The 25,363-nt window shown below is 36.7% G+C and overlaps 1 protein-coding gene and 1 long non-coding RNA gene across 2 annotated transcripts in view; one reads left to right on the top strand and one right to left on the bottom strand.

Annotated features, from left to right (window-relative positions):
• LOC115418673 (BMP/retinoic acid-inducible neural-specific protein 3-like) overlaps window positions 1–14,199 on the top strand; it is a 113,870-nt gene extending 99,671 nt beyond the window's left edge. The window contains exons 8-9 of the mRNA XM_030133218.1: window positions 10,883–11,225; window positions 12,991–14,199. Of these exons, the coding sequence (XP_029989078.1) occupies window positions 10,883–11,225; window positions 12,991–13,761 (1,114 nt within the window). The 3' untranslated portion in view covers window positions 13,762–14,199. The remainder of the gene's footprint in view (window positions 1–10,882; window positions 11,226–12,990) is intronic.
• On the bottom strand, window positions 5,930–21,913 carry LOC115418674 (uncharacterized). Its single transcript, XR_003935341.1, has 4 exons — window positions 21,856–21,913; window positions 18,830–18,836; window positions 18,414–18,423; window positions 5,930–5,942 (listed from the first exon to the last, which is right to left on the bottom strand). It is a non-coding gene; the product is annotated as an uncharacterized LOC115418674 (long non-coding RNA).
• Between the last annotated feature and the right edge of the window lie 3,450 nt (window positions 21,914–25,363).

Genomic DNA, 25,363 nt, shown 5'->3' on the forward strand with positions numbered 1-25,363 from the left:
ATATGCTCTCTCAAATATTATATCCTGCATTTTATTTGAACTTGATTTTTATTAGGAAAATGTGTAGTGTTTTAATTATAATGAAATATATATTGAATCATTAAAAAATATTCTCTAATAGCATTTTTTTTTATCAATTACTTGAAATTTCAGGTGATCCCATTTGAATTCCAGGCGACCTCATGTGGGGTTGCAACCCCAAGGTTGAAAAACACTGTCCTATAGACTTATAAGTCTGCTTTCCTCCACTAGCAAATACAGTTGTGGAAAAAATTATTAGACCATCAAAAGTCATCAAAAACAATGGTTATGCAATGAAGTACTAACTCCTGTGTGTATCATGTGACTAAGGGTACGTTTACACGGCAACACTCCGCAAAGATTTCTCCTTTGCGTTATAAAATCATTCCGCGTTAAGACGAAGCCGCTATGATAACGATCTGCGTTAACATGAGTCCGCGAGGACGGCTGAATACGCTGTAGTGGCCATGCCAGACCAGTAGCTGGCGATGTAGAGCTGTAGTGAAACAGTGGCGGTAAAACACGCGCCTGCACACAAATGATTTCCGGTTTAGACAGCCTTTAAATGAGGAGAAGAAGAAGAGGCGGACAACACTATTTACAAACAACAATGGGGAGTGGTCGTACAAAGACGCAGGACTTCTTTGTCTGGACAGACGAGCTGCGCACAGTTAGCAGCACGTATGTTGTTCTGAAACCGGCCATTGTTGTTGTGGTTGTTCCTTCTTTTTCTGCAACTTTATTGTGTCATAGAGGCTGGCAAACCAGCTTGGAGGCGCATTACCGCCACCAACTGGCCTGGAGTGGGTTAACTGGCGGTTCTTGGCTGCGCGCACGTGTGGTGACGTCATATTTTACCCCGGAACGCTCCTACTCGCGTTAACACGGAGCTGAAATGCGGAGCGTATCGATAACGTTCCACCCTGGACCCTGGTATCAAAAGTTTCCGGATTCCGGCACTCTAGGCACCGTTTCCATGTAAACAGAAGGCTAATCCGCGATGAAATCTTCCCGGAGTCGACTGAATCCGACGCCGTGTAAACGGCCCCTAAAACAGACAAAAGAAAACATGGAATGCCTAAAAGTACTGTTTTTGTCAGTACAATGCCATAGCTATTGATGTAAGAACTGAAGTGATTTTGGTTATTATCAAGAAAACATGGAAAATGGTGGACGACACGGTGGTGCAGTGGTTAGCACTCGTGCCTCACAGCAAGAAGGTCCTGGGTTCGATTCCAACACCAGTCGACGGGGGGTGGGACCTTTCTGCATGTTCTCCCCGTGTCTGCGTGGGTTCTCTCCGGGTACTCCAGCTTCCTCCCACCATCCAAAGACATGCACTAATAGGTTAATTGGTTAATCTAAAATTGCCCATAGGTGTGAATGTGAGAGTGATTGTTTGTCTCTATATGTTCAGCCCTGTGATGAACTGGCGACTTGTCCAGGGTGTACCCCGCCTTCACCCCTATGTAGCTGGGATAGGCTCCAAGCGACCCCCGTGACCCTAGTGAGGATAAAGCGGGTTCAGAAAATGAATGAATGAATGGAAAATGGCTAGATATCAGCTCTGAAATTAAACTGTTATGAGCTACTTTTGTTGTTATCATTATATTTGTCCAAACAAATGTACCTTTAATTGCACCAGGCATTAAAATGAACAAGAAATTGAAGAAAACAAAGGGTGGTCTACTAATTTCTTTCTGCGACTGTAGAACTGATGAAGTCTCTTGGATGAGAGATGAAAACTTTGCAAGAAGAAAGCCAGTCCAGCTGAACTTCAAAAACAACTAAGGCTCTATATTTAACCCTTTTTTATTTATTTATCACCATTCATTATAATATCATCCTCTGCAATTCAAATTTTTGGTGAAAATCAAATATTTTCCAGTATATAGTCCAGGGTCAATTCAAATGTATTATATCAAAACGGAGAAAACTGAAGAAAAAGTAGCTTTTTCAGTGACATACATCATTAACTGAATATAAAAACAAGTGTCTATAAACCACTGTCATTTATCAAACCACATGGGTTTTATTACGTCTGCCAAGTGAAACGGCGGAGGTTATGTTTTCATCAGGGTTTGTCTGTTTGTCTGTTAGCAAGATCAGTCAAAAAGTTATGGATGGATTTTCATGAAATTTTCAGGAAATGATTCTGGCACAAGGAACAAATGATGAAATTTTGAAGGTGATGGGGGGGGCTGATCTTCCTTGGCGGAGGTCTGCGATCTCCGAGTGCTTTTCTAGTTGACAAATAAATATTGCAGAAGTGTTTGAAGTTCACCACAAAGCCTTTGAATGGCCTCTGAGAAGCTGCATTTTACCCAAATTATTTCAAATTCAAGAGTTATTACATTTTAGATTAGTAGTTGCCTTTGGTTGCTGGTGTTTTTTTGTTTTTTTAGGGTTAAAGGAGTGTCAGAAATGTCAACTTTGGGTCAGATCAGGTGATTTACATATTACATATTTATCTTTTTCTAAAAAAAAAAAAAAAAAAAAAGTCAGCTCTATTAAAATGTTATTTGTTGGATAGAAAAAGACTGACTTCATAGTTAAATCAACTCTGAGTATTGCTAGGGGACTGAGTACAAAACTGAATACCAATTCACTTTTGTGATCGTTTAAGCGTTTGAACAAATTCCAATTTCAGTGTTTTGTTTTTCTTTTTTTCTTTTTTTTTTTTTTTCCTAGTGATGACAAGTCAGAATTTTAAAATAGTGTTTTAATGCTGAAAACAATCCACATTCGCACAGGCTACCTTCATCTGTCAGCGAGGCAGATTGCTGAAAGGGATGAAACCAACCATCACTGTCAAACTGTGTTCAAATCAACTGAGTCACCACAGTAATAGCAGCAACGCTCGAGAGCAAAACACATAAATCAAGCGGCAGATTAATCTATACAGTGCGCTGTGTTGCAATGTCCAGTCTCTCTCTGTGTTTCTCTTTCTGTTCTCTGTTTCTGTGTTTCCTGCTTAATCTCTCCACCACATTGCCAAAACACACATTAATCACTGATCCATGCAGGCGATATTCCCACCCACTTGCCAGGAAAAGGAGTGGGAGCGTCAACGCTTCATCCAGACAGTGTTTATCTATGTTATTACCGCCGCATCAACTGTGAAGAAGCCCTGTTCTTTCTTTCTCTTCATAGAAATCTTCATACTCAAGTGAAAAGAGACTGAGAACGCTTGTCTGTTTGCCTTGGAGAGAAGAGGAAACGCTCAAAAAAAAAAAAAAAGAAAAAAAAAACTAAATTTCCCTTTAAAATCCTAGTCATTGCACTTGAGATAGATGAGAGATATGTGATTGATTTTGCATCCTGGGGGCTACTTTTCCTCCGCGCTGACAATTATGAAGAAATAAGCCAGTGGAAGAAGCAGTCAGCTCGGTTTTTTTTATTAAGCGGGTAATGATAAGACTGCACAGTAGACTTTGTGCTCAAACTTTAGCCATTAGGCATAATGATGCATATTGTCATTCAAGTGATGTTTTCAGTACTTCTGCTTTAATCAGCTTAGAGGATGCCTTTCTTATGCATAGGCTTCTTTGAAAATAGGTGCCAGATTGTTTCATATAAGCCAAGGTTTTGGATGCTTCATTAAAAGACTCCTCTCATCTTTGTTTGCCTATACTGAGAGAGTGTAATTAAGAGTTGTCTGGAAAAATGTTAAACAGCTCCTTAATGAACTTGTCAAGGCATTCAATAGATCAGACCAATTTGGACTTTACAACCTCATATTAATTTGTACAGAGGAAAAGATGTCCGGGAGAGGTGGTTATTATGAACATTTTTTCATCATCTTGATTCTTTACTTTAATTTTTCCTGATTAATTGATTGACTTTTCATTTCTCTTCTCATTTTTTGACACATAAATACAGCCCTTTGGACAGAATATAAATGAGTTAAATGTATATTATGTGATTGAAATAGTAAAAAAAAAAAAAAATGACAAGATCCATCAAATAGTTCCTGCACTGTTAATGTTCAGATAAATTCATAATTTTATTCAGTGTAATGGCCCGTTTCATTCAGATGTCTGTCGCATTAGTTCCTTTACTAATTTATACAATAATGAGTCACGTCAGATTCCATCAGCAGAGTACAACAATTCCCATAATCCCACAACGATATCAACTACATGTTATTATTCATATATATTATATTATAACCCCTCCCCTAACAATGTTCATAAACATATTTCCTGTACCAATATAGGCATGCTATGTATGATTAAACGTGCAAATGTTATAATCTAACTACTTGTAAAACATAACAAATTAAGCAGGAATTGAAACAGGTTGTAGAAATCCACTCGATTTTCGCCAGAATGAATATAAAGATAGCTTTGCAGCACCTGGAGGGTTCAAATTCAAACTTTTTGAACTATTAGGGTCTAAATACACAAATAAATGTACCAGAGACTAATAATAAAAGTGGGTTTAGCAAAATGTGATCCCTTTAAAACCTGACGTGTCACCGCTGACACACCCTGTGCATATAGTTTGAATGGCTGTAACTCTTTCATTGTTTGTTCAGCTGGAAAAATTCCAACAGTTTCTGAAACCTGAGACATTGTGCTTTATAGGCTTTATTGGGTTATTATGGTGATTTCACTCACACCGGTACTAGAAGCTGGAGAAGAAGCTGTTTTAGCAGAATTATAACATGCAGTAAATTATAAACGACTGCTAGATTTTGGAAGTTTTAAGTCAGTGGTTCCCAACCTTTTTTGGCTCGTGACCCCATTTTAACATCACAAATTTCTGGTGACCCCAGATATTCAAAACAGAGACTTTTTTTTTTTTTTTTTTTGCTTTAATAGTTTGCTATACTATGTTGCAAATAAACATTATTTTTAGACAACATTTAGTCTATATAATGTATATTATTATGGACGTAGGCAGAAAAGCCAGGTGTAGATTACTGCACAAAGTGAGAATTTTATTTTCCTTGGTCAGGATATGTACAGTCAGTCCAGCTTGGATTTACAAGGCTGACAATTAATACTGAACAAACAAGAACTCAAACTATGAATTATGAAAGAGCTGCAGCATCTGAAACCGACCACAATGAACATTTGACAGATAAACAGTACCACAGTGCTTCAGTTTCACAGTTCCGTTAAGTATTGTGATTGTCTCTCTCAACACACCATATATTTTTTATTAGTAAGTTTTTTGTATTGTTTTGTTTTTATCAATTACTAGAAATTTCAGGCGACCCAATTTGAATTCCAGGTGACCCCATGTGGGGTCCGGACCCCAAGGTTGAAAAACACTATTTTAAGTGCTCTGGAAAAATGGGCAAAAGGATTTACTCACAGCATCATTTCTAACCCTTTTATTGTCAAAATAAGAAAAAAAGAAAGTCCAGACAGACCATTTTAGGCTTCGGGTTTAAAGGGTTAAGGTCAAGATTTCCGACGAACATTTCTCAGAGTACGTCATAATTGTTTGTCAGCAGCAGCGGTTGTAGTCCATACTGAAAATATGCCCAAACTTTAAGCTGGTTACCTAAAATGTTCAGTTGTTGGTTGAACGGGACAGAGCAGCATAGCCAACAACCTGTAAGGGGCGGAGCCTGAAGTGTCTCATTTGCATTTAAATGGCCAGCGCTCAAAACAACCTTTCTGGTGTCATTACTCAGAAATCGAGTTGAAGATGGACCTGTGGAGTTGAATTAATGAAGAATTCAGACCCAAGCATAGCATTTACAGTTTATGTAGACCACAGGGAAATGTTTTAACATGCATAATTCAATTTAAAAAGCAACATATCACTCCTTTAAAGAGTTTAAATGCACTGAATGAAATGGGCAGGCCAACCATGGAAAGGTGAAAGTGAAATGTGCAAACTGAATTATTTACGACTTAAACGTGAACATTTTTCCAAGATGCTACTGTTTTTAATCGAGACACCTAGCAGTAGTATTAATGTTAATATATAAGAAATAAGGTTTTACAAAGGTATAGACTGGAATCTTGTACTGCAGATGTCAAAAAACAACAAGTTAACGTAATATTCTACGGAGTAATATGTAAGATGCCCTATTACAAACAATGATTTGATGTTAATTTATTTCAATGAAAATAATAAACTAAAATTTAGTACGTAATTGAAATTATGAAGTGCAAAGTAAAGGGGGAAAAAATCAACGCAAGATAAGTTGTGTATCTAAAATTGCTTTTGCTGTTTTTGTTTTTTTCTACTGCATATTCTCTCAAGTCACGCATTACATTTCAGTGCACTCTTGCTGTATTTTCAGAAAGGCAAATCAAATTAAACTTAATATAGTGCTTTTTGGTGCAGAATTGCAATATGAGGTACTTAAAAATACAATAAAAATATAGCAGTGCATTAACTAACTTTTTTTTTTTCTATTAAAAATTCCATTAGATCTGCTTAAAACAATGATAATAAAACGTTATCTCTGAAAGCCATACATCTGAATAAGTAAGTGCTGTTTTTTCTTGTCCTCTTTTTGGAGTATAGAGTCAGTATTATCCTGTCTATGTCTGAAAGTTGTTTTCGCCTTTTTTTTTTTTTTTTCTTCCAGAGTAAGTCGAGTGTATACTTGGCAGATTTAAATATGAATACCCAGTGTTTTCTGTTCCTTTACAAGCGACACATATGTTTGAAACCATGGTGTTTTTACAGGAACTGTTTGTGGATGAGTGGAAATAGGAGCAGAAACACTGTACATTTTCACACCAGGGAACTAACAGCGCATCCGTAGCCTTGTCTTGGTCTACTGAAGCTGTCGGAGGTGAAATGCCTCGCCCACAGGTAGCAGATGATGGACGGAAGAGGCCTTTCGGTTCATTTCCCATGACCATTTTTTCCATTAGGGGGTTTTGATATTCAAATGAGTGATTTTTTTTTTTTTTCCAAATTCAGGCTGCCAAGCACACAATGAGATTGGAATTCAGTGTAAAGATGCCCCAAATGTAATCCAGCAAACATTTTCAGATTAGCATAAAGTTTACTACAATACACCCTCATCAAAGAAAAAGCTTTTTTTTTTTTTTTTTTTTTTTTTTTTTTTTATTATTCTCTCTAAGGAAAGCCAGCAGTATGTACTATGCATTTCTTCTCTTCAGAGAGCAAAGAGGATAAAGGCATAAAGGGATCACAGTCAAGAAATTTCTACAAACGGGAATCAAACTCCAGCCCACATGGGGGAATTATATGTATGTGTCAAAGTCAGTTACCCTACGGCTGCAGCAAACTTCTAACATTTATGTCACCAACTGATCAAAGACAACCTTCTCTCCCTTTCTCTACTGTCTCTCGCTATAGTTTGGTTTCAAACACACATCTCTGCTCATATTGTTTGTGTTTTCAACATTTTTCTGACACTGCACAACGATCAAGACATAAAAGTTTGGAAAACGCAGGAATTTCAGGCCAGACAGAATCCAAAAAAATATAGTTACTTTTGAAAACAGTGTGATAAAATGTCCTAATGGGTTTGACCCGGGATTAATTCTGCAATTATTATACTGTAGTAATTATTCAACTGAAACAAAGTGGGCTTTTCGCAACAGTTTTAGCCTTGACATTAAAATTAAAATCCTCTTCTATAAAACATTACATTTTGCAATTCTAAAAAAAAAAAAAAAAACCTAGAAGGACTTTTGCAGCAGTCACTAGCAGTTAAACCATGTAAAACAAAATACACTGTTGCCCATAAAGTTGGACTAATTTTGTTTTCAGACACGTTCCTGTTTTTATTCCTACTTATACACATCAGTAATCACCTTTGACCTGTTCAATGATTACATACCGAGTCCCAGTTACACTTTATCTATCATGAATAAATCACATGATTTTAGGAGAAGAGCTATTTTATTCCAACTTTATAAGCAACAGTGTAAATACAGCATCTTAAGCATCATCACAAATTCATTTTTAGAGTCCTATGTTACGTCCGTGACTTTGCTTTAGAATAAGGAACATATTCTGGGTTAAAATGACTTCATTTAGAGTTATAGTTGTTTGGACTACCACCTTATAGCCTCACAAAGCCTACATTTAAATGTCTATATCAGAGGTGTCAAACATGCGGCCCAGGGGCTAAATCTGGTCTGCCAGAGGGTCCAGTCTGGCCCGTGGGATGAATTTGTGAAATGCAAAAATTACACTGAAGCTATCAATCATTTTAGTTCAACTTCCACTTAAAGACCAATTTAATCTCAAGTGGGTCAGATCAGTAAAATACTATCATAATAACCTATAAATGTTCACAACTCCAAATTTTTCCCTTCGTAAATGTAAACATTTTCATGTCATTTTACTGTATTTACACTAAAACAAACTATCATTTCACAAAAACACAAATAACCCGAACAAGTATGAACATTCTGAAATATCTGAAGTAGAAGTTTACCAATATTCTGCCTGTTATTAAATGTTTTATGTGTTTGTTGATCCACTGTGATCTGTAAGTTGTAATTTACATGTGAAAATGATAAATTGAGACATAATATTGTTAAAATTGTATTTAGTTTTCTTAAGAAATGGCAGTTTGTCCATGTTGTTTACATTGTTTTCAAGGATAATTAGTAAATGTAAATATTTTCATCGCAAAATTTTAACTGTTTCGCTCTAAAACATAGAGGAAAGTTTAGCGTTGACATTATTTACATATTATTATGTTATTATTCCACTGGTCCGGCCCATTTTAGATCAAATTTGGCTTAATGTGGCCCCTGAACCCATGAGCTATGATATGTGTCCTTTTCAGCAGTGGTTTATGGGTAATATTGTGTGGAAATCATTAAACACTGATAATCTCTGATTTGCTACATACTTTAAATAATAATAATAATAATAATAATAATAATAATACTTCATGTACTAATATTAATCATAGTAAACACCACACAACATTTCAGCCTTATTTCTTCATTATTATTGTTGTTTTATTTGGTATTTGGTATTGGTTTATTGTTTTAATTTTTATTGTTTTTAATTGTACACCTGTTTTATGTCTTTAATCTACTCTTGGATTTTGTTCTTTTATTTTGGCTTTATTTATTATTCTGTACAGCATTGTGGTCCATTGTGGTTGTTTTAAAGTGCTTTACAAATAAAGCAGAGAGAGCTTAATTGTTAATCTCCCTTCTGTAAGTTGCTTTGGAAAAAAAGCATCTGCCAAATGCATAAATGTAAATGTAATTATTTTTTGAGATACTGGGCTTTGAAAATGGTATGTGACGCTGATTGTATTGTAATAATGAGTGGTGCAGAAAAAAAGATGCTGAGTTCAATAAGTCAGACTTATTTAGATGCATGACATTTTCAGCAGTTGTTCTAAAGAATAGGAGGTCTTGAACTTCAGTAGAAGAAGATCCAAAGTTGTGTATTTGTCAAATTATACTTTTCTGAAGACTGCAAAACAAAATGTTTTGCTTGCTCTTCAGACCAGCTCTAAAGTTATTTACCATTTTCGATCAGTAGATGCTTTTGGTCACTGGTGTATATTTGGGTCTTTTAACCCATAAAGACCCAGTGTGAGTTTTGTGTCAGTTCCCAAATGAATTTTTCTCTCTATTTAACCTTTCTAAAGTGAGTTATCACCATTTGTTATGATGTTATTCTCTGAATTTTGCATTTCTTCCAGTGAAAATCTGTTTTCTTATGTTTAATTGACTGACCATGTAGATGTTCATAAAATGTCAGAGTAAATTCAAAGGTTATTATATCAAAACAGAAAAAAAAATAAGAAAAAGTTACTTTTTCAGTAAAATCTATCATTAACTGAACATAATCCAAGTGTCTCCATCCACTGTCATTTATCAAACCATGGGTTTTACCGGTGAATCAATGTTGTAGAAGATGACGGTGTTTCTACGGTAACTACAGAGCCTCTGAACATCCAAATGGGTCATATTTACAGACCATGAAAAGATGACAAACTGTATTTTACACCATTTATTTACATATATTTATAGGATCAGTGGCTCTAAAGTTATTTACCATTTTAGATCAGCAGATGCTTTTGGTCCCTGATGTATATTTGGGTCTTTTAACCCATAAGGACCCAGTGTGACTTTTGTGTCAGTTCCCAAATGAATTTTTCTCTCCCTTTAACCTTTCTAAAGTGATTTATCACCATTTGTTATAATGTTATCCTCTGAATTTTGCATTTCTTCCAGTGAAAATCATCTATTTTCCTATGTTTAATTCACTGATCATGTAGATGTTCATAAAACCTCAGAGTAAATTCAAAGGTTATTATATCAAAACAGAAAAAAAATAAGAAAAAGTGACTTTTTCAGTAAAATCTATCATTAACTGATCATAATCCAAGTGTGTCCATCCACTGTCATTGATCCAACTCCATGGGTTTTACTGGTGAATCAATGTTGTAGAAGATGACGGTGTTTCCATGTTTACTACAGAGCCTCTGAATGTCCAAATGGGTCATATCTACAGACCATGAAAAGATGACAAACTGTATTTTACACCAATTATTTACACATATTGATAAGATCAGTGGCTCTAAAGAGATTTGCTATTTTAGATCAGTAGATGCTTTTGGTCACTGGCGTATATTTGGGTCTTTTAAGGTAGAATTGAACCCTGATATAAAGTTTTGCCATCTTTGGTTTACTTTTGACTCTTTGAACCACGTTATATAACTCATGTGTATATGATGGCTCTTGTCTGTCTGGTTTCTTCTCATATTCTGTGTATTCTAAACAAGCAGGCTGCCTGCAGACCCAGACAGGTGTCTTGGACCTAATAAAGCAGCTCTTATTAAACCAGCTCATCCTATAAGCCCTATTCAATAACTATTTGCTCCCTGTCCCTTTTCTCTTCCTTTCTTTTTATTCTTCTTACCCTTGTGCAGGCCTCAGTCCTACTGGCTGAGTCATTTCCAGGCTCTTCTGTACTGCTCAGAGAACAACCAGCTCGGTGCATTCTCCGAGGAGCTTCATAGCTGCAGCTGTCGATACGAACACAGTCCTTGTCAGCTGCCCGCACCGTGCACCGTCGGGGAAGGCTCGTCCTGCGCTTCATGTGCAGCAGACAACCACACCCGCTGTGGAACCTGCAACACCGGCTTCACCCTCACACAGGGCGCCTGCAGGCCAATGGTGGTGGACTCTACAGAGAACTACCTGGGCTTCGAGACAGACCTCCAGGACTTGGAGCTGGGATACTTACTGCAGAGAGCTGACCGCAGGCTAGAGGTATTTTTCTTTTTAGCCTTTGTTAGAGCATGTCAGGATGACCCAAACCTGAGCTGTCTTTCATGGTGGTAGCCTAGGGAGGATACCTGGACTCAGGGGAGCCACTCAGCAGTCTTACCCTTCTGGCTACTTTGGCATTTTAAAGTTACCTTACTGTTTTTGCCAATTTGTGTTGTACAAATTTTAGATATTCTGTATGCCTGAGGCAGCCCCTTGGTGCCTTGTTAGGAATACAACATGATATTAAACAAAAAACAATTGAATTTTGTCATTGTTTAATCTGAATAAATGTACATTGACTCAGTCTTTGTTTAACACACTGTTCAATTTGCTCAATATTTGCCTCAACGTATATTTCATAGCAACTTCATACATGTAAGATGGCACTCTGATCTTGATTAATGCTTTTATTTTAAGGTTATTTTCTCAAACTTTGACCTCTGCTTCCATTTATATCAACTTTAAGATGATACACACTTTTATTTAAAACAGGCTTGTATCAGACACACAGTTTTATATCTTTTTTTGTCTATTTGATCATTGTTATTGGTATGTTTTGATCAGCCCACCTTTATCATGTTAAAATTACTGCATTAATGCAAACCCAAGACTAACCATTTCACATTGAAAAGTCTTCTAATGTGCCGTTCTTAGTTTCTTAAAAAGGCTTTTAATGGGCAAATTTTACGTGACTGTCTTGGGAGAACAATCTGCATTAGTAGATCAGTTTGGTACACCTACAGTGGCGGAAAAAAATATTAGACCATCAAAAGTTATCAAAAACAATGGTTATGCAATCAAGTACTAACTCCCGTGTGTATCATGTGACTAAAACAGACAGAAAAGAAAACATGGAATGTCTAAAAGCACTGTTTTTGGCAGCACAATACCATAGCTATTAATGTAAGAACTGAAGTGATTTTGGTTATCATCAAGAAAATCATGGAAAAAGGCTAGATATCAGCTCTGAAATTAAACTATTATGAGCTATTTTTGTTATTATCATTATATTTGTCCAAACAAATGTACCTGTAGTTGTACCAGGCATTAAAATGAACAAGAAATTAAAGAAAACCAGGGGTGGTTTAATAATTTTTTCCGTGACGGTACATTCAGTTCATTTCAGTTCCGTTCACATTTTAATGGTTTAAAATACGTATGCAACTTGTATTCATAATTTCCAACAACATATGATTGTGTAAAAAGGGTAACCCCAGAAGCTATCCATAGCTTATAAACAGGGGCCCAAGACATTAAGCAAACAGTACAACTGATGGTGAAGACAATCCCTATTTCTACCTAAGCTAAAACCCTTACTCTAAAACAACTTAAGATAATTCTATAAATTCAGACAGTATAGAATTTAGACAGTATCAGCACATTAGGCACATGCGGCAAAAATACAATGACACAGGCTTAAATTAAACATATTTCAAAAGCAGTTTTTGTTTTAATGGCTTTTTTCACATTCACAATGGATGTCGTGAAATTCATCATATAACACTTTAAATGAGTAGAACAGTAAAGAACCGTAAAGCGTTGAAAATAACATGATTATACAGTTTTATTATATGTAATCAAGCAGTAGCTGCACTTTATACTACATGAAAGACAACTGGAGTTCATCTACCCTTGTTTTTTTGTTTTTTCCTGTCTGTATCTGTTTACATCAACTACAACCTTTTTATGTATTCTTATTATTTGCCTTTTCTCTAGTTCATTAGTTTATGCATTTATACTATTTCTATGTGTGTTCCTCTGTTAGGTTCATGCAATATTCATCAGCAACGACATGCGACTCAACAGCTGGTTTGACCCATCGTGGAGAAAAAGGATGCTGCTGACTCTGAAGAGTAATAAATACAAATCCAACATGGTCCATATGCTGCTGGGAATATCACTCCAGATCTGCCTTACAAAGAACAGCACCCTGGAGCCGGCCCTTACTCTCTACATCAATCCTTTCGGAGGGAGCCATTCAGAGAGCTGGTACATCCCCGTCAACGAAAACGGTTTCCCCGACTGGCAAGCCACTAAGCTGGACCTTCCCTTTGAGTGTTACAACTGGACTCTGACGCTAGGCAACAAGTGGAAGACATTTTTTGAAACCATCCATATCTACCTTCGGAGCAGGATAAAGACTCAGGATGCGGTGAATGACAGTGTTTACTACGAACCTTTAGAAATGACAGATCCCACTCGGAACCTGGGCTACATGAAGATCAACAGTATTCAGGTCTTTGGCTACAGCATGCACTTTGATCCGGAAGCGATACGTGACTTGATTCTGCAGCTGGACTACCCGTACACCCAAGGTTCCCAGGACACAGCCATGCTTCAGCTACTGGAAATACGTGACCGGGTGAATCGCCTGTCCCCTCCAGGACAACAGAGGCTGGACCTATTTGCTTGTCTTCTTCGGCATCGTCTCAAACTCACTGCTAGTGAAGTGGTCCGCATTCATACGTCCCTGCAGGCCTTCAGCTCCCGTCTGCCCAATTCATTGGATTATGAGACCACCAAGCTGTGTAGTTAACAGCTGCTTGAAGGGAGGCCAGGACTGTAAATGGTTTCAAGCAAAAAATCCTGAACAAATGAATTGTACCACTTGTGGTGCTTATTCTTAGAGTTGTACTCTTGCCTCTGTGGATTACCAAACTGTATGGTTAATCAGGAGACGACCAGCTCTGGACTACCCGGCTGTTGACAGCTGAAGAATGTACTCAACTGGTTGTTTTTTTTGGTTTCTGTTTTGTGGCGACTATTTTCAGTGCTATATTATAAAGAATGACTTGGATTAGCAAGAACATGCACAACGGTTTCTCAAGAACATAATCTTTAACAAAAAGAAATCAACAGTAGAAATTCAGATACCGCTACATAAAGTTGAACCATCTTGTTTCGATATGACTGCTCATTTATACTGTAAGTACCATTCCCAAATGATTGGACATTTTATGCTAAAAAAAAACAATGGTACAGTCTGTTTGTTTGTAATTTTTATATGTTCCTTTGCTTCAGTGACAGTGCACTTTCCATGAAGACCAGAATACAGTGGTGTCAGTCAAGATTTTGTAGATAAATTGATATTAAAACATCATGTTATAACAGATTTGGCTTGTTGGGATTTTATTTTTGTTTTAAATGGTGTTTCATGATGCAAATAAGCTTGATGTTATTACCTCCGCCAAGGAGGTTATGTTTTTGTCAGCGTTGGTTTGTCTGTTTGCCTGTCTGTGTGCAAGATAAGTCAAGAAGTTATGGACGGATTTGGATGAAAATTTCAGGAAATGTTGATACTGGCACAAGAAACAAATGATTAAATTTTGGTGGTGATTAGGGAGGGGGGGGGGCACGGGGGTGCTGTCTTTTCTAGAAAAGCACTCGTAGAGCGCAGACCCCCGCCAAGGCAGATCAGTGGGCCCCCGTGGCCCCCCACCCCTGATCACCACCAAAATTTAATCATTTGTTCCTTGTGCCAGTATCAACATTTCCTGAATTTTTCATCCAAATCCGGGGCACTGATCTGCCTTGGCGGAGGTCTGTGCTCTCCGAGTGCTTCTAGTTTTGAAGTGTTTTTAAACCTTGTCAGATGTTGAAGCTGAATTGAACAGATCGGACCTAAGTAGTTTCAAGTGTTTTGTTCTACAATTATGCACATTTTCTCCTCACTTCTATGTGCTCCTCAGAATTAACTTAATGAGTTCCAAGCACAAATAACCTGTGAAAAGCCCAAAGACTCATGGCAAGATGAAATTGTTTACAATTCGACATTATGGGGCTGCTTGTGAATTTGTTTTAGGATGTAATGCTATATTGTATATGTTTTTCTCACTATTTATGCACGGTACTTTGCACCTTTGCCTACGAAGAGCAGCATTATCATGAGCCGTTCCCTTGGAGAATTATCGTCTTGATAGGTCATGTTTTCACTGCTCATTAGAGGTGACACCAGCTTCTCGAAACAACAGCAGTGGTGTGGGATTACCATCTTTCTTATTTTTTTTTTCTCTTTGTAAATGCAGCTTGGAGTAAATCACTCACTACCACTACGCTTACTTGTGCACAATTATATCCAGCTGCAGAAAGAGGCGTTGCTATAGAAACAAACATTGTCACTTGAAATGGCATTGTCTTGAACCAGCTTACTCCAATACAATATAAACTAATGTTTTATTTACAGCAATGATCCCAACCTTTTTTGGCTTGTGACCCCATTTTAACACCACAAATTTGTGGCGACCCCAGACATTCAAAACAGAGACTTTTTTTTTTTTTTGCTAAAATTAATTGGTTTTTGATCATGTAATAGTTTGCTATAATGTTAATTTTAGATGACATTTAGTCTATATAATGTATATTATCATGGACGGAGGCAGAAAAGCCAGGTGTAGATTATTGCACAAAGTGAGAATTATATTTTCCTTGGTCAGGATATGTACAGTCAGTCCAGCTTGGATTTACAAGGCTGACAATTAATACTGAACAAACAAGAACTCAAACTATGAATTATAGAAGAGCTGCAGCATCTGAAACTGACCACAATGAACATTTGAAAGATCAACAGTACCACAGTGCTTCAGTTTCAGCTTCAGAGTTTGTCATGTCTTTTATGTATTGGAATTGTCTCTCTCAACTCACCATATATTTTTTATTAGTAAGTTTGTATTTTTATCAATTACTAGACATTTCAGATGACCCCTTTGGAATTCCAGGCGACCCCATGTGGGGTCCCAACCCCAAGGTTAAAAAACACTATTTTAAGTGCTCTGGAAAAATGGGCAAAAGGACTTACTCACAGCATAATTTCTAACCCTTTTGTAGTCAAAATAAGAAAAAAAGAAAATCCAGACAGACCATTTTAGGCTTCGGGTTTAAAGGGTTAAGGTCAAGATTTCCGACGATCATTTCTCAGAGTACATCTCAGCATACCATCACTAATAATAGTGATGCAACTAAATAATAACACAAAGGTAAATAACTATACTCTTTTTTTTTTTTTTTGTCATATTATGTTTTACAACATGTGGTTAATTTAAGGTAAAATTGTCTCTCATAAATAAAAGCTAAAAATAATAAGATATACAAGATGTAAACCAACGATTGAAGCTCAAATGTAGTTTGAGGAAAAATTTATGGGGTAAGAGGAAAAAACTCATGTATAATTGACTTTATTTTATTTTCACTGCCTGAAAATTAATTTCTTGCTAAAAAAGAATGATGTACAATACAAAATACAGCAGGTGGCTCAATAGCAGCTTTATGGGCTGTGCAGTTGTAGTGACTTTGACCTGAAGCCTTTTTTTTTTTTTTTCTTATACCCGATTTCTTTTTTATCACTGACACCCGCAGGTACATGTTTGTATTGTACAGCGAGATTTGTCAAATTCATCTTGACAATGGTGACAGACGGTCCTGTGACAGAATAGACTTTGTGTAGACAGTGACAGACAATAGCAGCTGTTGCTGTTGAGGTGCTGCTATCTCTGCGTGGCCAGTGTAGACAAGGTGATGGGACCAAATACCAATTAAACTCAGGCATCACACAGCACATTGTGTCCCATTCAAGTGTGGAGCAGCTAAAGGAACTATAGTTAAACACTGACAGGGGGACGGAGTTTGAGAAGTCAACGGTGTGTATCATGACTCTGTGAGAAGTCTGGCAGTTCAAATCACAGGTCAGGATGTGATTTAGGTTTCATACAAACAGCTGGTATTTCTCTTAGTTTTCCCAAAAGTCTGTCCTCAGCTTTAAATACAAGCTCTTCTAAAATACTGTATCTACAATTTATCGGTATGGCTTGTCCTATCATATAAATAATTGAAAGTTTGTCAATATTGTTTTCATTATTCAGAACTTATCTATTTATAACCCTGGGGTATTGTTTTTGGTTAAATTCGTTTGTTTGTTAACACTCTGGCAATCTATAAACTAGAACCCGACCGATATGGGATTTTTGGGGCCGATGCCGATACCGATACTGGGGGCTAAAAAAAGCCGATATCCCATATATTGGCCGATATCTGATATTGGCCGATAACTGATATATTGGCTGATATATGAAATAAGAACACTGATGTACACAGGATATAATAAACTTTTATCAGATAATTGTGGACAGGTGGATTAACAGTTGCATAAATCTGTGTTTATCTGACAAATATAATTTACACAACTTTCAAATGCAAACTATGCAATCACAAAAATAATTAGAGCAAAAAATATGACTGACCATAAAATTATGTTTTCACTCACAAATTTTGATATGTCTGCCTCATGGCACTACAACTTCTTATGTGGACTAAGGACTAAACTGAGCATGTGCAGAGTGAATTAGGTGAGTCCTAAGTTGTTCCTGATTGGAGCAATTGCAAGAGTTACAACTGACCTGTGTTACAACTGTCCCCAGTCTCCCCTACACTATTAACACCCAGGCATGCCGGCAGAATGAAACTGTGAGATAGACAGGAAGTGCACAGATATGTGTGTGGGGGTGAATACTTCATAAGACGGGGGGGGGGGGATTAGCAGTAGCTCCATGATTATGTGATTGTGTGTGGGGGGGGTGATAGCGTCATTGTCCGAGCAGGAGTCAAAGTGAAACTAACTCTTTTTACTGTTCGTCTGACTCTCCGTGTCACACACACACACACACAGGAGCAGCGAGCGACAGAATCTCCGCGCAGCAAAAAAAAAGTTAATATATCGGCTACATATTGGCCGATGTTGATTAACTGGTGAAACGCTATAATCAGCCCGATTAATCGGTCGGGCTCTACTATAAACCCACATTTGATATGAATTCAATCAGCAGTTTTGTTGCTAGTGACCCAGAATTGACCTGATTACATTTTGGAAGCAGTAGGTCAAAGTTCAAATAGTTTTTTTTTTTTAACTAGTTTTATTGATCATCAAGGTCAAACACTGATTGCATACAATCATGAACACTCCTTGACAACAAAGCTCATTTAACAATGTACCAGTTCATTTCCAAATAGGAAAGGAAGAAGTCAAAGCTATAGAGGGGAAGAAAAAAACACAAAACTAAAGTAAACAACAAAACAGAACAAAAAAACAACAAAACAAAAAACATATAGACAACAACCCCCCCCCCCCCCCCCAAAAAAAAATACAAAATTCCTATCTAGATATAAGATGCATTTTTTTTTTCTCTGTTTATTTATAACTGACATTTGACTTTATTGACCAAAGTTGATAAATCCCTGCCTCCAGCTGAACGTTTGTGTTAAACTTTACAGTATTCAGACAAGGTGATGTTTCGCACAGACTCACAAATTCACTGGTTTACAATTTTTGTGAAATGCAATATGAAATGTTATTAATCTGACATATTTGATTAGAAAAATCAGAAAACAAATTGCAAATCTGCTATTTGGATGATGCTTTTAAGTTATATGGATATGGACATACATACACACATACATACACTTACATATATACATGCATACATTTATATATAGATTTTTAAGCCTTCCACTGGGAGGAATGTGAAAAGTAAATGTCTTGAAGTAGATCTGGTGGCTTACAGACAAACACTCCTTTTGAGTGAAACCTGTTCTCTTATTAATTAACAGAATTTCACATTTTAACTCAATATAAGATGAACACTTTCACTGTTTTTCTTGCTTCTAAACCAGTGTCACTGACTATGTTCCCCATCAACACTAATAATATTTTTCTTGCCCTCATTCTGAAAAAGACTGTATATTGTTTTGCAAGTTGCTTCCAAGGCCAATGAAAATCAATATTGCCCTAATACTCCTTTTTACATGCAACTGTGCAGTCCATATATGTATATATTTGGGTTTTCTACAGGTGCCAGATGTTCTACTGTGTGAACACACTCTTCTGTTGATCCAAACACAGTCTAGAACAGGGGTGTCAAACTCATTTTAGTTCAGGGGCCACATTCAGCTAAATTTGATCTGAAATGGGCCAGATCAGGAAAATAATAACATAATAATATAGAAATAATGTCAACTCCAAACTTTTCTCTATGTTTTACAGTAAAAAACGCAAAATTACATTATGAAAATGTTTACATCTACAAACTATCCTGTCAAACAATGTGAATAATGTGAACAAACTGAAAAAAAAAGTGTAGTTTTAATACTATTATGCTTTATCATTTCCACATGTACATTATAACTTACAGATCACAGTGGATCTGCAGATACACAAAATATTTAGTAACAGGTGGAATATTATTAAAACTGCATTTCTCTTAAGACATTTCAGGTTGTTCATATTCAGGTTATTCAGATTTTTTGCAAAATTATGTTTTGTTTTAGTCTAAATACATGAAAACATTTACATTTACAAAGAGAAAAATTTGGAGTTGTGAGTATTTATAGGTTATTATGAGACTGAATTGGTCTGAATGTGGAACCTGAACTAAAATAATTGTTAATATCTTAGTATAAATTTTGCATTTTACAAATTCATCCAGGATTTGGCCCCCGGGCCGCATGTTTGCCACCTGTGGTCTAGAAGAAGGTCAGCTGTTTGATATTTGCACATTTCTATAAACCAGTTGATATCCTCAGTAGGTCCTTGTGATCAGAGGTGTGGAGTATCCTTCTCTACTCTTTACTGAATGTGTCATTTATATGTGCAAAGAATCTTAGTTGTGTGAATCAGAAAATGCTCCATTTGGAAATGGGCCTAATTTGGAATATATGAGCAGAATATGCTGTTTACATGAGACCTGTCACATTCAAAATATTGTCAAATTGTACGTGTTGTAACAGTTTTGAAGACAAGAAGGCCAATGCCTGTTGTGTCAGCTTTGAGTGGCAGGAGTTGAGTCAGACATTGATTTTTTTTTTTCATTTATTTATTTTTTTTCCTGACAAACAGCTCAAATATTTTTGCAGGGCTACCACTGTCAGTCATATTTACCCCTGCAAGGAAATCAGTTTTGGAATACTGCATTTTAACAGTTATTATCCCTAATATCACTATGGATCTAGCATAGATTTATTCGGTAGTGTTCTACATGACTTAATCCACCTTTTAATATCAATACTATACCATCAATACTTTACAAAAAAAAGTGCTATAACAGGGTTTTGCATCACAGACAGGTATCTGACATAGCAAGAATGAATACATTTACTAAAGCAAGAAACCCAACAAACACAGCTCAGCAGGTCTCCTTTCACTACAGCCACAGCTGCACCACCTACTTCACCTCAAGCACGATTATCAATATTCACTGAATAAAATGACAAAAAATAATAAAATACATTATACTCACCAAAACTACTGCTTATTTTTTTAGGATGTCTGTGACTAAATCCATATACTCTCCTCTGTCACTTATTTTTGGGAAAACAGCTTTTGAATATAAACCAATTTGTTTTTATAGAAGTCACTACAGATGTGGTTTGTAGCTGAGCTTGCTCTTTGACCATCCAATCAAATGACATAAACATACTGACATGAATGCACATTTGTCAGATCGCCCCTGTGTGGTCAACATGAATTCTGTTTCTTTAAACCAACTGGTTTACTGCAATTTATTTGAAGCTTGTGATTCTGAAGACCTCGAAGCAGATGTATTTTACCCGGCAACACATGATGGCTGAAATATGATTGGACGAATGCTCTAACATACACATACACCACTGGAAACTACAAAATACAGAGAACAGAAAATTGGGAATAATCTAATAGATCTTTGTGGAATAAATATAAAAATACAAGGTGTAAATCTGATTCTTTAAGCCAGTACAGAAGACCTTGCTGGCCCAACACTAGGATCTAAAGATATTGCCGTCTAATGGTTTAGAGCAATGGTCCCCGGTTCCATGCATGAAAATTTTCTGCAGACCGGGTCGAGGTGTTCCAATAACAAAAACCTTCGTCAGTTCAGAGCATGTGATCTGAAACAATTACACTGTATATCGGGCAGTTACAATGATTCTACAGTACAATATCAACTCACCCTAATGCAGAACCAGCCAGAACCCTGGACTTGTTTCCCTGCAACTAGATGGTCCCATCTGGGGGTGATGGGAGACACACACTCCAGTTGTGTTCCGTAAATCCATCGATCCATGTTATCGCAGAAAACCCAGCCTCACAAACACATGAGGTTGGAAACTGAAGGATTTTCAGGGATTTTGTGGCGGGATCCACATATACTGCTTTGACTTTATTCCAGAACGCAAAGAAGTTTGAAGTTGTCTCAAACATAAATCGATGTGCCGGAGCAGTTTTGACTGGCAAGAATCATGATATTTCTTTATAAATGCAGCTTTCTGTTCACAGGCAGTCTGTGACCCTTCTGCAGCCTCATCGTTTCATCGTTTCTTCCCGAAAAAGTTCTCCAGTTAATTTTGTTTTTGGCTCATTTCTTTAGCTTGTGTTACTACTGATTCATGAAACAGTGCACCAGAGTCCAGAGCGGTTGAGGCGAGGGCGGAAATGGTCACTTTTCAAAATAAAATCTCCACAAGACTAATGGAAAAAAATTACATTATTGATATTGATATTAAAATTAATATTAACCACTTTTTTTTTTTTTTTCTTTGCGGCCCAGTACCAAATGATCCACTGACTTGTACCGGTCCAAGGACCAGGGGTTGGGGACCCCTGGTTTACAGCAATGGTTCTCAACTGGTCTGGTTTCAGGACCCACTACCACCCCTCAATGAGAAGCGGCGACCCAAATTGCTAAAAGTGAAACTTCACAAATGTATTTCATAAAACAATGGTGTGTTTTGAACCTGAGATACAGAATATCACAGTATGAAAACACAAAGACAAGTTTAACGATAAACCACGAGAAAAAAAAAAAGATATTGGAAAAAATAGTAGCATGTCATTTTTGTGTCCTTTTTACCGTGTTACATACATATTTTGTATAAAAATAATATAAAAATGTGTTTCATGTGAAAAATAGTTTCTCTTTTATCTCAGTAAATATTTATTTCTAAAATAGACCCAAAGTGCTTTTAAACTTGCTTCATAACATTAGTCTGCATTTGGTTTGAATTTTTAGCCCCCATGTCCTGTTTTTAGGGACCAGTTTCATATCATGCAATTGAAGAATAATCCAGATAATTGCATGCAAAATACAAACTTAGGGAGATAAAAATATATTATTAATATTATATGGAGAAGAGGTGGGACTAAATAAGTTGCCTTTTGTCCCACCCCTTTTCGGGCATGTGAATGAAACTATCGTACTCTTCTTCTGTCTAAGACTATCTTGATTGTTGATTTTTGTATTATTATTTATGTTTTACTTCAATCAATCAATCAATTAATCAATCAATCAAATTTTACTTATATAGCACCAAATCATAACAAAAGTTATCTCATGACACTTTACATATAGAGCTGGTTGAAACCAGACTCAAGTTTTTTCACATATACACTACAAACAAAAAGTTATGGATATTTTAAATTTTTGGGCTATTTTTATTTCAGTTTGAATTCTTGCACAGCGCTTTTTGCTTTTTTGTGTGTGAATTGAATTGAAACACATTTTTTTGATGACCAGACATAGTTTTATTTACAAATGGCAAAAATGACACACACAAAAAAAAAGACAAATCAAAAATGAAATATCTTTAACTTTTTATTTGTAGTGTATGTTAAATTTCCTTGCATGTTCAGAATAAATCACCAAATCAGATCAATCAAACCAAATCAAACTTAAGAAGCTTAATAGCTCAGACTTTCTCTCTTCCATTGGGTTTCGTGTTCACTTTAATCTGTTCAAGCCAATCTCAGCTGGGAAGGTTTAAACAGCCTCACTTTTTAACGTTGGCGTCTTCTCCTTACACTAATTATACTAATGTCTCCAGACTAATCATGATTTATTGATGTGAGAGAAACACACAAACAGGACATTTAGGTCAGCCACCGCGACCGAGCACTGTTGTGTCTGCCTGTACGTGTAGTTCAGAGAATTTCTCCGGCGTTAATAATGTCAGGTAGAAGATGCCACCTCTAATCTGTTAACGGTAACGTGCCTTATAATGACACAACAGTCCAAAGGGAAGTCAAGCACCTGTGAAGGTTAACAGTCATCACCTCAATTTGTGCGCTGTTCCTCCCCTGGAAACCAGCTCATGTCAAAAGCTACGTTCACAGAAGGTTGTACATGGATGAGCAGTGTTTGATGAGATGTGTGACTAGTTGAATGTATTACCAAATGTCAGCATGTCTTTTTCTGGATACAGCCCTGTCAATTATCTGGAGGAAATGAGGGCTTCATGGCAGCATCAAAAGGGAGGTTCTGAAGCAATGAAAAAAAAAAAAAAAGTCAGAGTATATGTGTGACTCTACGATGACTTGCAGTTTTGAGGTCATGAAGTGGCCGCAATTGTCACACATATAATACATTTTTTTCTGTAAAACAACATGAAACACTACATTACCAAAAAAAAACTCATCTGCACAGTCTCTCTGAGTATTTATGGACTGTATGTTTTTAAAGAAAAATGGAAAAGGAGGACTGGAAATAATTCCGCTCTCCCTATTATATGTGTTCCTCCTGCACAATAATAAAAAAAGATCCCAAGGTAGTATACCCATAATTATGATGTTTAACAGCACTCTGCTTATTGGGCAATTACCACACTCTAAAAACCTGTCCTGCAGAGGCAGCTAGCCATAATTCATTACGTGAGCTTGTAAATAGCTCAATTTTTTATTCCACCAGTGACTCCATGCAGCATCCCTTACGACAGTGTGAGTGGGTGGTAAGAGAAAAGCTTCGATTAGAGAAGCTTTGACCTTTAAGGAACCTGTCAATCAAGGCTATCAGAGGCGAGAAAAGGCCATCCCACTCACTGTACATCTGCTCGAGTAAATTTCCTGTTTCTTAGTTACTGGAAATGTTTTCTCTCCTTTTCTTAGTTTCTTTGATTTTATTTGAAAGGACATTTCACCTGAGGGTCGGGACATTTCTGCAAAATAGATCCGACAGTTGAAGTGGACTTGAAGGAAATTCAGCAGCTGCCACTGAAAGACTGCATATGTATTCACCATTTCATACTGGGTAATAGGGCAATAGTGACTTCAGATTTTTTTAGATCGACTTATTTGTCAATAAAATCGAAGTCGGGTCGACTAGTCACGTGATGACGTCATCACATTGACAGCGGAGGAACACCACAGACACACAGCCGTTCAACAATAATCAACTTGTACTAACGTTCACTGGAACATGAACAACGTACAGTACAGAGCAGAATAAAAAACATGCAAGACACAAGCATCAACAGTCCTTCTCAGACAATTAACCAAACCAAAACATACACTGAAAATAATTGAGGGTGTTATTTACTTAGGAAAACTTAGGAAAATATTTGCACTTAGAATTGTAAGTAAATTCTACTAGGGTGATAATCAAGTAAACTTTACTTGTGGATGTACATTTATTTTACTAGCAAACCTCAGGTAATTTACTGATGATTATTAATATTTGAATTTTACCTTCTTTGTAAGTTTTACTTAGACTCTGACTGCTTCAAACTGAAAAAATGCTAATGATAATGCACCCAAAGCTAATGGCTTTTCAAGGTAATTTTTAAATACTGTGATGTTTTGGTAGAACAAAGTTACGGGAGAGGGCACGTTGGTCGTACCTCTCGGATTCCCAATACACAACACGCTTTTAAAAAGGCAGTGGTATTTACTTTCATTAAATAACATGTGCAAAACAGCACAGACTGTATGACAACAGCACAGACCATTCAGTCATGGTGTCAAACTGAAATATTCTTTCCACCCAGTTCACTCAGATACTCTCCCCTACAGGCAGAACTTGAGTCATAGAACTACAGAACACAGAACAGCAACTTGCTTTCAACAAATATTTACAATTTGCAAGGTAGCGCACTGACACATGGCACAATGACACTGTAAACTATGTGAGTCACATGACTCGGCATAAACTGCTCCCATTACAGTCAGTGTGGCTCACTACAATACTTTTTGTAACTTTTATGAATGGACAATATTTAAGTAACATTTACACAGTATTTTATAAATTTTTTCTGCAGTTTACATTGCCTATTAAAACCTACTTGGTATTTCTAGGTTCATGTGTAATGACTATAACCTTTGAATATTATGTGAAAATACATTATACAAC

The sequence above is a fragment of the Sphaeramia orbicularis genome, chromosome 4 (genome assembly GCF_902148855.1).
Source record: "Sphaeramia orbicularis chromosome 4, fSphaOr1.1, whole genome shotgun sequence".
NCBI lineage: Eukaryota > Metazoa > Chordata > Actinopteri > Kurtiformes > Apogonidae > Sphaeramia > Sphaeramia orbicularis.